The sequence below is a fragment of the Perognathus longimembris genome, chromosome 15, assembly GCF_023159225.1.
Source record: "Perognathus longimembris pacificus isolate PPM17 chromosome 15, ASM2315922v1, whole genome shotgun sequence".
NCBI classification, from domain to species: Eukaryota; Metazoa; Chordata; class Mammalia; order Rodentia; family Heteromyidae; genus Perognathus; species Perognathus longimembris.
The window spans coordinates 42,019,024-42,034,699 of NC_063175.1; the positions used below are offsets into that span (position 1 = coordinate 42,019,024).

The 15,676-nt window shown below is 37.9% G+C and overlaps 1 protein-coding gene across 6 annotated transcripts in view; it reads left to right on the forward strand.

Moving 5' to 3' along the window:
• Positions 1–15,676, forward strand: part of Smad4 (SMAD family member 4) — a 61,483-nt gene that overhangs the window by 30,669 nt on the left and 15,138 nt on the right. For all 6 annotated transcript variants that reach the window (XR_007213451.1, XM_048363741.1, XM_048363737.1 and 3 more), the window contains exons 6-10: positions 4,115–4,234; positions 4,330–4,446; positions 5,784–5,834; positions 12,835–13,018; positions 13,704–13,872. Coding sequence is in view for 5 of the 6 variants with exons in the window: in XM_048363741.1 (XP_048219698.1) it covers positions 4,115–4,234; positions 4,330–4,446; positions 5,784–5,834; positions 12,835–13,018; positions 13,704–13,872 (641 nt within the window). In the remaining variant the exon portion in view is untranslated. The remainder of the gene's footprint in view (positions 1–4,114; positions 4,235–4,329; positions 4,447–5,783; positions 5,835–12,834; positions 13,019–13,703; positions 13,873–15,676) is intronic.

A 15,676-nucleotide genomic window follows, 5' to 3' on the forward strand; every position in this document is an offset into this window, starting at 1 on the left:
CCTTCCTTCCCTCCCTCCCTCCCTCCTCCCTCCCTCCCTCCCTCCCTCCCTCCCTCCCTCCCTCCCTCCCTCCCTCCCTCCCTCCCTCCCTTTTTTCCTTTTATCCATGCTGCTCCTGGGGCTTGAACTCAGGGCCTGAGTGCTGTCTGAGCTGTTTTTTTTTCAAGGCTAGTGCTCCACGACTTGACCCACAGCTCTACTCCCTAGGTTCAGCTTTTCTCTGGGCCGAATGAAGATAATATCACTTAGTAGTGTTAGTAGTACTATGTATTTCAACATTTAGCAATAGTTAAAGAGTTTGTTCCTTGGCAACAAATAAAAATTATTAAATCATAGAGCATTGCTGTGTATATACTAATTGCACTTGGTTGCTAAGGGGATTGTACTTAAATATAAGCACTAGATTGTTGGTAGATCTGGATTGATACTTTGTTGGTTTCGCTCAGATGAGATCATTCTGCCACTGAATTATACCTTTAGCCACCATGATTATGTCTTCAGCACTTTTCATTAATCCATTTTGTTACTTTAAAGCATTATATTTTGGTTTGCTATATGAAAGACAACATTCACTATGGGTGGTATTTTATATTTATTTAGTATAGATTACTGCTACTGTCCAGCCATCTACTATCTAATTTTGTCTTAGTATTGGGGGGCAGATTTCCATAACTGAAGAGTAGAACTGTATTTTAGGATTTGTGGCAAAATGTTTCCATATATTTCAAAAGATATTTTGATAGGGGAAATAGAGCTGTGGTTCAAGTGGTAGAGAACCAGTCTTGAGAAAGCTACAGTACAATGCCCATGCCCTGAGTTCAAGCCCCATTACAGCACAAATACAAAGCAAAACAAAAAGAGTTAAAATTAAAAGAAATTGAGGTAAAAGAAAGGAATTGGAAGGCAACTTTACATGTGCAGATATTGTTGTATTGTTTATCTTATGTACTTGGCATAGTTACTTGATGGAAATATTCAGAACAGATAACTTTTAGTGGGCCACTTTATAATTTTTGTTCATTTTAGTACCTGAATATCTTCAGGGTTACTTTCTAAATTTGTGTAAACCAAAATAATTTAGCTTCTGTAGTGTAATGACAGTTTTTATAAATTAGCTAAGAGTATGTAGCATGTACAGGTGTTAAAACCAAGGGAAAGACTGTTATTAATAACCTTTAAAGATAACCAAGAATTTTGGGAGATAACCTTTAAAAATTACTGAGAATTTTGAGGGATGATTAGGACGATAATTTGGTAAAATACATTATGTTTAAAAGGAAATAAAAAGCTCTTGATATTATAATGCTTAGCTTTAGAAATATGAGATGGTAGGTATGGTAGGTAGAGAGGAGAAAAAAGTTCCTTGTGTTTGGTACTTTGAGTAGTGCTGACATTTACTCTGTTCCTACTACATTCCCATTTGATGAGAAAAGAAAGGTTATGCTAGTGACAAAAAAACAACTATGTAATTTCAGTGCTTTCCAAACAGAGTAAACAGTTGACTTAATGCTGTCTGTGTGTGTGTGTGTGTGTGTGTGTGAGAGAGAGAGAGAGAGAGAGAGAGAGAGTGTGTGTGTGTGTGTGTGTTTTAGAGTCAGAGTCCTTGGGCTTAAACGTAGGGCAGCCTGGTTGTGGCCCTGAGCATTTTTGCTCAAGGCAAGCACTCTAGCACTTGAGCCACATTTCCATTTCTGGCTTTTTGGTAGTTAGGAGGTAAGAATCTCATGGATTTTCCTTCCCCAGGGCTGTCTTCCACCCTTGACCTGAATTCACATCTCAGTCTCCTGAGTAGCTAGGGGATTACAGGCCCTGAGCAGGCTTGAAAATCTATTTTTTTAATTTAAATTTTATTGTAAAGGTGATGTATAGAGGGGTTACTTACATAAGTCAGGTAATACATTTCTTTTTGAAGTGTTATCCCTTCCCTCATTTTCTCCCACTTTTCTTCCCCCTTCTTCCCTCCCCCCCAGGTTGTAAAGTTCATTTCCAACATAATGTCTAGTGAGTATCACTGCCAATTCTTTTTTTTTTTGGCCAGTCCTGGGTCTTGGACTCAGGGCCTGAGCACTGTCCCTGCCTTCTTTTTGCTCAAGGCTAGCACTCTGCCACCTGAGCCATAGCGCCACTTCTGGCCATTTTCTATATATATGGTGCTGAGGAATCGAACCCAGGGCTTCATGTATATGAGGCAAGCACTCTTGCCACTAGGCCACATTCCCAACCCTGCCTATTATTTCTTAAATAGTACATTAGTTGGCTGGTGCTGGTGGCTCATGCTTGTTATCCTAGCTACATAAGAGGCTGAGATCTGAGGGTCTGGGTTGGAAGCCAGCTTGCATAGGAAAGTCCGTGAGACTCCTATCTCCAATTAACTACCAAAAATCTAAACATAGAACTGTGGTTTAAGTGGTAGAACACCAGCTTTGTGCAAAAAAGCTAAGGAACAGAGAGCTCAGGCCTTGACTTCAAGCCCCAGTACTGGAACCCCCAAAAAAGACAAAATACTATATTTTCAACTTAAGAAGAAAAATCCTCAAAAATGCCAGACAGTAAGCAATACAATAGGATTTTTATTTATTTATTTATTTTTGAGACAAACATAGGTTTATTTAAACTTGAAAGTCTGATATCCTGGATAATATACTCAATATTTCACAAGCCAAATTTGTTTATGGACATTAAGTTCTAATGGCCCAAGGTTTTTCTCTGCTCTTTTTAGAGATCACTTGTAGAGAGGACTGGACATTTCACTCACTGGGGCATCTTCTTTCCTGGACACTGTTGGATGAACACTGCTACTTTTAATTTTATCGTGTACAGACCTTTCTGCTTGTGCCGCGCTCTCTTCCTTTATCTGATGCTGTAGATCATATGGAGATGTTTGGTCAGCACTGCAGATGGGCTCACTCAGTGCAGTGCCTGCTGTTCATGAGATGATTTTTTTGTTGTTGGTTGTGGGGCTTGAGCTCAGGGCCTGGGTGCTGTCTCTGAGCTCTTTCACTCCACATTGAGCCACAGTGCCAGTGCTGGTTTTCTGGTGGTTAATTGGAGATGAGAGTCTTGTGGACTTTCCTTTCTGTTTTGGTTTTGAACTGCAACCCTCAGATCTCAGCCTCCTGAGTAGCTAGGATAACAGGCATGAACCACCAGTGTCCAGCTATGAGATGATTTTTGAGTAGAATAAAAGCCAGAAATTAGTACTTAGAGAGAGAGAGAGAGAGAGAGAGAGAAAGAAAGAGATATTCTAATTTCATATACATCTGAGCCTGTAATAACGTTTTTTAAAAAAAATTTTTATTATCAAACTGATGTACAGAGAGGTTACAGTTTCATACGTTAGGCATTGGATACATTTCTTGTACTGTTGTTACCTCGTCCCTCATTCCCTCCTCCCCCCTCCCCCTGTAATAGCGTTCTTGAAAAGGCAAACTTCTTGGTTTAAAAGAAAGCACATGAGAAAAAATTAAAATAGTTTGGCAATATTATTGTAACCCAAGTGCTGCATAAAATTAAAAGTTTGGTAATATTATTGTAACCCAAATGCTGTATAAAATTAAAATCGTTTGGTAATATTATTGTAACCCAAATGCTGTGTTTGGATAGTGGAGCTAGATGTTTTTAACCTCTTTATCTTCCCCATCACATTCCATTTAAAATATTTCCCGGATCTGCTCTTTAAAAATCAGACTCTAGCATTCTGTCATTACCAGTACCAGTGCTAAAGATAATTATTTTATTTCAGTTTTCAGCATTTGTTTGAGCCTGGGTTTTGGAAGTCCAAAGTCCAGAGAGAATTAGATGATGTGGCCACAGGTTGAACTGATGTGCTTCTGAAGATAATTATATGGTAGGCTAGACATGGAGTGGGATTTTGCTGTCATTTGAAGAATATTAATGAGCACATAGTCTACTAAAGTTAGGCAAATATAACTTGAGATGGAGTAATTCTGAGGAATTTCTCAAGATTCACCTTTATAAATATCTTTAATTTTTTACTTGATAGGCAATAAATGTAGTTTTGAGTTATCAGATGTAATTAGTCCTTCATCTGTTGTATAAAACCATAGATCTGCTTCTACACATGTACCATATTAATGTCTTCTTGTTTCTCTAGGTCAGCCTGCCAGTATTCTGGCAGGCAGCCATAGTGAAGGATTGTTGCAGATAGCTTCAGGGCCTCAGCCAGGACAGCAGCAGAATGGATTTACTGGTCAGCCAGCTACTTACCATCATAGTATGTACATGCTTTTCAAAGTCTTTTAAATAGCTGAGAAAAAAATAGGCAGCCTTTATAAAAGCAAATTAATCCATGTGGGCCTTAATTTTTAGACAGCACTACCACCTGGACTGGAAGTAGGACTGCACCATACACACCTAATTTGCCTCACCACCAAAACGGCCATCTTCAGCACCACCCGCCTATGCCGCCCCATCCCGGACATTACTGTAAGCTCTTGTTTTTGTTGTAAGGGCTTTTTCTTTTATAGGACTTTGTTTTCTGTTTCTTTATTTTTTTTAATGTTTTTACACTTTTCATTCATCACAAATTTAGTTTCATTAGTTCTTTTTGCTATTTTTTTGGTGTTTCTGGTAAATAATATCATTTATTTTTATAGTTATACCATTCTCTGTTGCAGATGTTTCATAAACATCACATTGATTTCCATTCATTTATCGTTAGCTCTGTGTGTGATTTTAGATTTCATATGTGTCTTGAATATCCTCCCATAGTAGATTGGAACCCCTTGAGTGCTATGATCTCAAGGTTTCCCTCACCATAGTACCCAGTGACATAGAAACTCAGATATTGAATCTGACTATATTTGGCAGGTGTGATTGGGAGGTAGAGAAAGCTTGCCACAGAAAGCTTGCAGTTTCAGGCAGCAAAGGAACACTGTTCATTTGGCTTATTAAAAATCAGGAGTATAAGACTTCCCTTAAAAACTCTCATTTTAAAATTAATAATACAAAAACTTGGAAGATGTTGAAAAGCATAAGTAAAACATTTTAAATACCCAGAATTCTACAATTCAGATATAACCACTTTTAATATTTTGTTATTTTCCTTCCAGTCAGATAAAGGATATTTATATAAAAATGGGGGAGGGATCATGCTATATATATATGGTTATATATTGATTTTTATTAGTTATATTGCTATTTCTCCATGTGTCTCAAGAAAGAAAGTTAAAATGGTTTCTTGGACCCACCATTAGTGGGTAAACATGCTGGATTTTGCTGTGTGATTATTGCCAACTTAACCTCATTTAGTCTCAAGAGTAGTAGTAGTTATCTATTTCAAGGACTCTTGTAAGAATTGAGTGAAATAATTCATGTGAGCTTTTAAAAAAGCACAGCGTCTTAATACATTATAAATTTTCAATTATGTTAGCTACTGATCTTATTATATAAATAGCTTTAATGTAATAAACATGTACACTTGTTTTTATAATAGTCCTAACCATTTAAATTCTGGATTACCTTATAAATTATACTGTATTAAAAGTTATATGAATAATTCATTTATAATCACCATTAAGTATGGCATGCAAAACTATAAATCGCTTAATAGCACTTGATAGCACTAAAATGTTAGCTATTAAATATCTACAAAAGTAACTCAAGTGTCTTTGCTTATTATAGTTTGAAGAACCTTTAAGTTCTTAGATATTGTATAAGATTGATCTAAGTAAAGTCCTAAGGTATTATAAAGTTTATTAAAAGTTTCAGCATTGGAAAACTTTTAATAAATAAAAATGAGATTTTTATTGTCTTTTCTTTAGGGCCAGTTCACAATGAGCTTGCATTCCAGCCTCCCATTTCCAATCATCCTGGTAAGTATATATCAAAATTAATTCCCTGAATTTAGATACTCTTTATGATAACTGGAGCATACACTCAGGTTTTAATGTAATTAGAGAACAGCTTCTCACATAGGTATACTATGCATTGTGATAAAACGGTTTAATGGTTTGAGTGTAATAGATATAGTCATACATAATATGTCTCCATTTGCTTCATTTTACCAGCCTGAAAGAAAAGACAAGAAATATTTTTAACTAAAATATACAGATAGGCTAAGTTTAGTACAGCATAATACATAAATATGCAGAAGTAGGTTTCAAACTATAATAGCTGCAGAACTGTTGCTTAAAAAATAAGAATCTTAACTAGATACTGAAAAGGAAAATAATTCAACTGTATCTTAGAAGAAAGATTCAGGAATCTTGAGTACTAGAATTCAAAACCTATTTGGTTATATTATATTCAGAAGAGTAATATAGCTAAGTAGCTTTCTTCAACTAAAAGTTCATATATAATTATCATTACCTTTTGAAGTAACAAAACAAAAAGGTCTAATTTTTTTTTTTTTAAAGTATCAAAGGTCACCAGGTGCTGGTAGCTTACACATGTAATCTTAACTACTCAGGAGGCTGAGATCTGAGGATTGCAATTCAAAGTCAGCTTGAGCAAGAAAGTCCTTGAGACTCTTATCTCTAATAAACTACTCAAAAAAAAAAAGCCAGAAGTGACGCTGTTGCTCAAGTGGTAGAGCAGTAGCCTGAACAAAAGAAGCTCTGGGACAGCTCCCAGGCCCGGAGTTCAGTTCAAGCCGCAGGACCGGCCAAAAAAATAGAAAAAAAAAAAAAGAATCAAAAGTCCCCTCTAATACAAAAATACAATTTTGAATTTTTTTCCTTCCATCTCTTTGTAATTGTTTTCCTTAGTTTTAAAAAGTTGCATATATAATGGTTGTCTCTTAGAATCTGCAAGGGGATTGGTTCCAGGATGCCCCCGAGTTAGTAAACTCTGTAGTTATGTATGTTTCTTTTGTAAAATGAAACCTGGAATTTGTCCTTCTGTGGATACTAAAAGACAGATGTATATGTTTGCAGTAAAGATTTTTTTAACAAATGGCCACATTGACCAGAATGATTAAAAGATAACTTAGCCATTCTAAGTATTTGCTCGTAGCTTTCTTTGTGTGAATATGTTCTCTTATTATTTATGCTGATTCTAATTTCTCTTCCAGTTTAAAAAAAATTGAGGGCTGGGGATATGGCCTAGTGGCAAGAGTGCTTGCCTCGTACGCATGAAGCCCTGGGTTCAATTCCCCAGCACCACATATACAGAAAACGGCCAGAAGTGGCACTGTGGCTCAAGTGGCAGAGTGCTAGCCTTGAGCAAAAAGAAGGCAGGGACAGTGCTCAGGCCCTGAGTCCAAGCCCCAGGACTGGCCCCCCCCCCAAAAAAAAAAAAAATTGAAGGGCAGATCTTTGTGCTTACAACATTCTCATATTCTCATAGTCAGTTTAGGAGATTAAAAGCATTTCTGGATCAAAAAGCCAAATTACTTTCCTATAATAGCAACAATATGAGCTGTATTAGAACAGTTTTACTGTGCTCATTAGCAGCAAATGTCACTCATTTAGAACACAAGAGAGTATTGCTTGTGGGTCAAAGAAAGTATAGCTGGTGAGAAACCCATTTTTGTTAGTTGTGGGTCTTGAACTCAGGGCCTGGGCGCTGTCCCTGAGCCTCAAGGCTTCCTCTCTACCACTTGAGCCACAGCACCACTTCCAGTTTTTGAGTGGTTAATTGGAGATAAGAGTCTCATGGGGACTTTTCTGGGCGAGCTTTGAACTGCAATCCTCAGATCTCAGCCTGCTGAGTAGTTAGTGCTACAGGTGTGAGCCACCAGTGCCCCGCGAGAACACTTTTTAAACCCTACATATTCACTAGTTGTTAGTTACCCTTTTAATACGTTTTGTATATATGTGTTGTGCATTTGTTACATTCTTTTGTGGGTTAAGACCTTTTACCTTTTCATACACTTAAAAAAGAAAAGAAAAGTTATATACAGGAAAGCACATAACATAATATATAGTCTAAACGGTTACGGAACCTTTGTTTGCCAAGGGACATTTGGGATATTATATTTGCAGGCCATATAAAAATTGTTAGTGCTACAACACCTTGTCAAAAAAAATTGTGTTCAATTAATAAATAAAAAAAAGTTGAAAAAAAATTGTTAGTGCTAGGAAATTGAGTCATGAGTGTTCGGAAAGATCAAGTGGGCAGAAGGAGAGAAAGAAGGCAGAGACATCAGCAGACCAGAACAGGCTTTGATTGTGGCTGCAGAGGGCCTCCATGTAACACAGAGCAGGGTTGGAGAAACAGGGAGCATGCGGGGGGGGGGGGGGGTTGTAGGATTTTATACCTTCTAGGATGAGATCCTTCTTTGGAATTTCTTTGTCCTGTCCTGCTGGGGATTTATTGTCTGAACTGTCCTGTTTGGGATATATGGTAGGGGCATCCTCCTTATGCCAGCAGTCCTGCACTTTCAGATAAGGTTAGGGTGACATTTTCCTGAGAACCAGGAGGGATCCCTGGGGGAGGATAGTCAGTGGTCCATGGGAGTAGCATGGAGTTAGGAGAACCAAGCAGATTCCCATCAGTTAGTACAGGCGGATGTGCTATTGGGGTACCGATAAGAATTCTACCTGTCAGCCCCATCATATACCAAATGATTTCTCAGGTTTTGTGTAGCCCAAAGGTCAGGTGAGTTCCCCACCTCTGGATAAATAATATTAAAGCCAATGCTGTGTAACTGCCAGCCCACATTGAGAACTAGAACATTTCAGCACCCCTAGGAATACTCCTACCCCTTGCATTTTTGTCGTACTCTTAAAACCTTTTTCTCTTCTCTCCTTCAAAATAACCACCATACTGTTTTGGGTATAATTAGTTATTTTGTCCAGATTTCACCTTTTGCTTGAATGACTACCCTTCCCCTCACCAGTTACTCTCTGCTGCTTTATAGTGTTGCTTTTAAAATTTGACTCAATACTTTTTTGTCTGTGCAAGAACTTGTTGCTTGGTTGTAGGACACATTTCTTTAGGTAGGCAGAAGAGAATCTCTGATCCTAGTCCATATTTTCCTAGCCTCCCCTTTTTAGGCTCTCACCATTTTCTACTATTTATCCAAGCTCATTGGGTATTTTTCTTTCTGCTTTTTTTGTGTGCTTGTGTACCTGATATATGTTATACTATGTAGTATATATTGCTATATAATAAGTTATTCTAAAACATGGCAAGTAAAATCAATAATATTAACTGGTCTTATTACTCAGTTTCTGTGGATAGGTATCTTGATTGTATATTAGCTGGATAATCTGACTTGAGGTATGGTGTTTACCAATATACTTAGCAAGTTAGTGTTACACATGGCAGGAAGCTCTAGTTTTTCTCAGTATGGACTTCTTTGTAGAGCTCTTGACTATCTTTACAGCATCACAACCAACAAGAGATCAGGAAAAATTATAACAGAATCTCAGTGTCTTTCTGAACCACAGAAGTCACACCATCATTGTTGTGTTAGGTGTGTGTGTGTATGTCTGTCTGTCTTTCTGTGTGTGTGGTGAGGGGCTACACATGGGTGTGAATATTACAAGACAAGAATCACTGGAGGCCATCTGGAATGCCAGGTACCATGCAACCCCTACTTTCCCATATGTAGCTCAAGCACACAACTGTTGGGAAATTTTTTGATTCCTTTGTCCCTGGCTTCTTAGTACTTTCTCATTATACTAAATTACAGTTATGAGTTTACATGTCTGTTTTCCTTATTTAATGAACAAATAGGAAAGAAAATGAAGTCAGGTTTTTTCCCCCTTACTAAGGATTAGACTTCGAACCTTATGTATTTTAGGCAAGCACTTTGCCACTTGAGCCAGACCCTCAGTCCCAAAGTTTTTGGAGAGGATACTCTCGCTGTGTATTTTTCACTGACTTAATTGATATTTGCTTTTTTTTTTTAAGTTGACATATTCATCAAATTCATCAATTGGATTATAAGTTGAAATTAAAAGTTTCTCTTGTGTTTTTGAGGTGGTTTTTTTTTTTCAAATTCAGAAATGGATTTGAAACCCACAGCTGTTCCACTTTGGATGTGTTTGGTACTTTGGAGCTATTCACCACATGAAAGATTACCAGTGTGTGTTAATAAAAGATTCTCATGGGATATCTTATTGAGATTTAAGTAATAAAATGAATGATTCATAATTAGTTAATTTGTCCAGATTTTAACTTTTTTGGATGACTTTTTTTCAGAAATGAAAGATAATGCCTTGGAAAGATGCATTTTTCCATTATACTTGAACAGTATTTATTTGTTAAAACTGTGCTCTATAATCTTAATTCCTTGTTATAAAAGCAAAAGGTTAGCTAATTTTTGTGTGTGTGTGTTTGTGAATCCTGGGGTTTTGAACTCAGGGCCTGTACACTGTCCCTAAGCTTCTTTTGCTCAAGGCTAGCACTCTACCACTGGTGCCATGACTAGCCTTTTCTGTTTATTTAGCGCTGAGGAATCAAACCCAGGGCTTCAAGTATGCTAGGCAAGCACTCTACCACTAAGCCACACTCCCAGCCCTGGCTCAGTTCTTGCATTGTAAAAAAACAATTCAGGGGGCTAGGAATATGGCCTAGTGGCAAGAGTGCTCGCCTTGTATACATGAAGCCCTGGGTTTGATTCCCCAGCACCACATATATAGAAAATGGCCAGAAGTGGCTCTGTGGCTCAAGTGGCAGAGCAAAGTGGCCTTGAGCAAAAAGAAGCTGGAGATGGTGAGCAGGCCCTGAGTCCAAACCCAGGACTGGCAAACAACAACAACAACAACAACAACAAAAACCCAAAACAATTCAGGTTAACTCAGTCTTTCAAAACACTTTTTGTCGGCCAGTGATACATAGCCCATAAACAAAGATTAGCTTTTACTTTAGGATTAAAAATTAAAATCTGAGTGCCAGTGGTACATGTCTGTGATCCTGAGAAGATTGAGGCCCAGAGGATTGTGATTTGAACCCAGCCTGGGCAGAAAAGTCTGTGAGATTCTCTGTCTTAAATAACCATCAGAAAGTTGGGCTCAGGAGGTTGAATGCCAACTGAGCAAGCAAGCCAAGCAAGTTTAAGCCTTCAGTTCAAATCCTGTACCAGCAAAAAGAAAAAAGAAAACCAAGCCAGCACCTAACAATCCTTTCTTATCTCCTTTCAGCTAATTTAGAGCATTAAGAAAGCCATCTGTGCCAGATGACAGTGGTTCACTCTTGTAATCCTAGCTACTTAGAAGGCTGAGATCTGAGGAACGTGGATCCAGACCAGCCTGAGCAGGAAAAGCTCGTGAGACTTATCTCCAACTAAAAAACTGGAAGTGGAGCTGTGACTCAAATGGTAGAGTGCTAGCCTTGAGTAAAAAAAGCTCAGGGACAGTGTCCAGGTCCTGAGTTCAAACTCCAGGACCAGCACAAAAAAAGACACTATTACTCCTACTAATCTTGAGATGCCGCAGGGTTATCATTTTTAAGTTAAAATTATCATTGTTAACATGAATTAACTTTACAAAAAAAAATACCCCTTGTAAAAGAAAAAGGAAGGGGAAGGAAAGAAGGAAGGAAATAGCCCTGTCATTTTCCTTACCTCTGTCTGTTTCCACTGGACTCACAGGTCTAAGTTGGTGTTCAGCTCAGATGGGAGCCCAGCCTGCAGTCAGGGTTTGTCTAGTCTCAGAGACTCAGTGTGAACTTGCTTGCTGCTCAGCTCAGGGGCTGAGATTCTGTTTAGGGTCCAAGTTGGGTTCAGGGTGAGGGCTTCAGCCTGAGGTCAGGCCTCGGGGCACAGTGCTCTGTTCCAGTCTCTCCATTTGGCTGGCAGGTACCTCCCTTTTGACCTGGAAAGCAGAACCATCTCTTCCTTGCAGCCCCACTTGCAGGCCAGCCCTTACTTCCAGCTTCATTTTCATTTCCTCCATGGCCATGCTTGCCTGCTCCAGGTGCTTGCTATCAGACTCTACCCGGCTCCATAGACAGGGAACCTACAGAGAGAGAACTGACCACCAGAGAAGGGTCAGGCAGTTGTAGGTATTAGTCTTGACCTTCCCAGATTGATGAATTTTTGGGTCTCACTCTCCGCTTTCTGTTAAATAGGTCTAAGAGCAGCAGCATCCATCCATTATATGAAATTGTACACACACACACACACACACACAAATGATCTTTTCCACTATAACACAACTGAGAAAATTGAGAATCCTTGTATGCTGAGAGTATAATTAACCTTGGCTCAGGGCTGTGAAGCTTAATTTGCTTCCTTATGTTCTTATTTAGAGATCTATGAAACTATATCCTCCATTAATAAACCATTCAAGAACTCTTTTCTGGAATATATGTTAGGATCAGTGTATTTAAGAAGTAAAAAAAGAAAATAGAAATAGAAGCCAAGTACTGGTGGTTCACACCTAGCTACTCAGGAGGCTGAAATTTCAGGATCACCATTCATAGCCAGCCAAATCATGAGTCTCATCTCCAATTAACCCTCAAAATCCAGAAACGGAGCTGTGGCTCAAGTGGTAGAGTGCTAGCCTTGAGCAAAAGAAGCTCAAGGACAGCACTTAGGCCTATTTCAAGCCCTGAGACTGGCATAAAAAAAAAAGGACAGAAAATAGGTGTAGTTAAATGAAACATGGCAAAAAATTTTATTTTAGGTTTTGATTATGTCTTCTTTGAATTCTGTTGACTTATTTCTTTAAGAACAAAATTACACAATTAAAATGATGTGAGAATTTTGAAAGCAGTAGTAGTTCTGTGTTAGAAAGCAGAAGACATGGAAATTCCTACTTTTTAAATGAATTGCATGATTTTAGCCCAGTTTTATGTACTTTATTTCCTTCTTGTCTCCCTTTACTTTTTCTTTTAGGAAAAGCATCGTTTTATGGAGTGAAAGCTAAGTCCTATTATCTTTCTCACATGTGTGGATGTTTTCTTATTTATTTCCTACAGCTCCTGAGTATTGGTGTTCCATTGCTTACTTTGAAATGGATGTTCAGGTAGGAGAGACATTTAAGGTTCCTTCAAGTTGCCCTATTGTAACTGTTGATGGATATGTGGATCCTTCTGGAGGAGATCGCTTTTGCTTGGGTCAACTCTCCAATGTCCACAGGACAGAAGCTATTGAGAGAGCAAGGTATTGACTGTATAGCTATTTTTTTTAAATTTAGATAGTACATTGTCTTTTATTCAAGATAGTTTTCCGTGTACTCAACTTATGAGTTCTTAAATATAAGGAAATAAAGGTCATTTATTTATATTTTATTTAATAAATAAATTTAATAAATATGTTGCTTACTATGTTTATATAATTTTTATTTAAGATATATTTTATTTAATATACAATATTTATATTTATTTAATATATAATAAAATAGTCAAGTTTCTGTGCACTGAATAGTAACTGGTTTATATCTGTGCTGTAGAATTTAATAGCCATTAGCCACATATGGCTTTTGAGTACTTAAGCTTTAGTTCATATGATTAGCTGAATTTTTTATTTAATTTTAGTATGTTGCTAAATGACTATTGATTTGGCTATAGTAGTTTATAAGCCTTAGTTTCCTCATAAAAATAGAGATTATAGTATTTACCTTATTGTGTTCAATGAGACTTCATGTTTAATGTTTCTAACACAAACACTATGTATATGCTCATTGTTGCAAAAAAGGAAAAGAAGGAACTGTAAAATTAAACAGGGCTAGGTTTTAGTTATGTGGTATTTTTATTATTTTTAATTTCAGTGTTGTATATGCAGTATGATCTGAAATAAAGTTTGTGAGCAAATGAAGTGACATATAATTCTGTTCTTCCTTCCTAAGGCTGCATATTGGCAAAGGTGTGCAGTTGGAATGTAAAGGTGAAGGTGATGTTTGGGTCAGGTGCCTTAGTGACCATGCAGTCTTTGTACAGAGTTACTACTTAGACAGAGAAGCTGGACGTGCACCTGGAGATGCTGTTCATAAGATCTACCCAAGTGCATATATAAAGGTTAGTTGTAATTTTATTCAAGTATTTTAGATTTAAAAACTACTTCTTATTGCTTCAAGAACTGAAATGCAACGGGGCACTGATAGCTCATATCTTTCATCTCAGCTACTTGGAAGGCAGAGATCAAGAAGATCACAGTTTGAAGCCAGTCAAGGCAAAAAGGTCATGAGACTCCAACTCAGTCAATAGCCGGCATAGTGGTATAGTGGCATGAGTGTGTCAGCCCAGCTATGCAGAAAGCATAAAGGGCTAGGAACATGACTCAAATCTGGTGGAACACCTGTCTGAGTTCAAACCTTAGACACCCAATTGAAGTAGAAGTGACAGAAATAGAAAAATGCCTTATGTTAGTACATAATCAAAAATTGTGTTTGTTAGGCGGGAGTGGTGGTGTGTGTTTGTCACCTCAGCTGTATGGGAGCTACGATGTAGAGAATCAAGTTCCTGGTTAGTCCTAAGAAGGATTTATGGTCTAGGCTGTTCACGATAGAATGCAAGACACTTTTTCAAAAATAATTATAGAGCCAAAGGTGCTGGAGACTTGGTTTAAGAGATAGACTTCTGTGTAACAAGTGCAAAGCCCTAAGTTCAAATCCTAGTACTGAAAAAAAAAATTGAGTTTGCTGTGAATATGGAACATGTGACTAGTTGGAGTTTTGTGGTTGCACTTATGCACTGTTTAATAAGAGATTTGTCAGATGTTTTAGAGTTATACAATAAAATAGTGAATAATGAACGAAACTTCCAGACTTGTATTTTTTTAAATTAAATGAAATTGGTAAAAATCAGCTTCTGGAATTTCATCAGCCAATGTTTAGGATTTTGTGGAAGGCAATGTGACCATTAATAGCATTTCGACATTAACAACATTCAGCATTAATAACATTTCAAATTAAGATCCTGAGAAGCCTGAGGTGCTTTTTTTTCACTGGTTATTACATATTCAACCCATACTGCCCATACTGTTTGGGGGAGAGAAAAGTAGATATAATTAGCTTTAAAAATGTGTGTGTGTGTGTGTGTGTGTGTGTGTGTGTGTGTGTGTGTGTGTGTGTGTTTTCTGCTCAAAGCTAGTGCTCCACCACTTTGAGCCACCACCACTCCACTCACTTCTGGCTTTTGATGGTTAATTGGAGATAAGAGTCTTACTGCCTTTCCTGTCCTGGCTGGCTTTGAACATGATCATCGGATCGAAGCCTCTTGAGTAGTCCGGATTACTGGCATGAATCACCAGTGCCTCACATAAATATATTCTTAATTTCAGATTTAAATTTTTTTTTTTTTTTTTGGCCAGTCCTGGGCCTTGGACTCAGGGCCTGAGCACTGTCCCTGGCTTCTGCCCGCTCAAGGCTAGCACTCTGCCACTTGAGCCACAGCGCCGCTTCTGGCCGTTTTCTGTATATGTGGTGCTGGGGAATCGAACCTAGGGCCTCGTGTATCCGAGGCAGGCACTCTTGCCACTAGGCTATATCCCCAGCCCCAAGATTTAAATTTTTTTTTTTTAATTTCAGATTTAAATTTTTTTTTTTTTTGTGCCAGTCCTGGGGCTTGGACTCAGGACCTGAGCACTGTCCCTGGCTTCTTTTTGCTCAAGGCTAGCACTCTGCCATTTGAACCACAGCACCACTTCCAGCCTTTTCTATATATGTGGTGCTGAGGAATCGAACCCAGGGCTTCATATGTATGAGGCAAACACTCTTGCCATTTGGCCATATTCCCAGCCCCTTGAATTTATAAAATATTCTTAAAATATTTTAACTTAAAATTCATTAATTTCAGATTTTTAATATTTTTGTTTATTTGT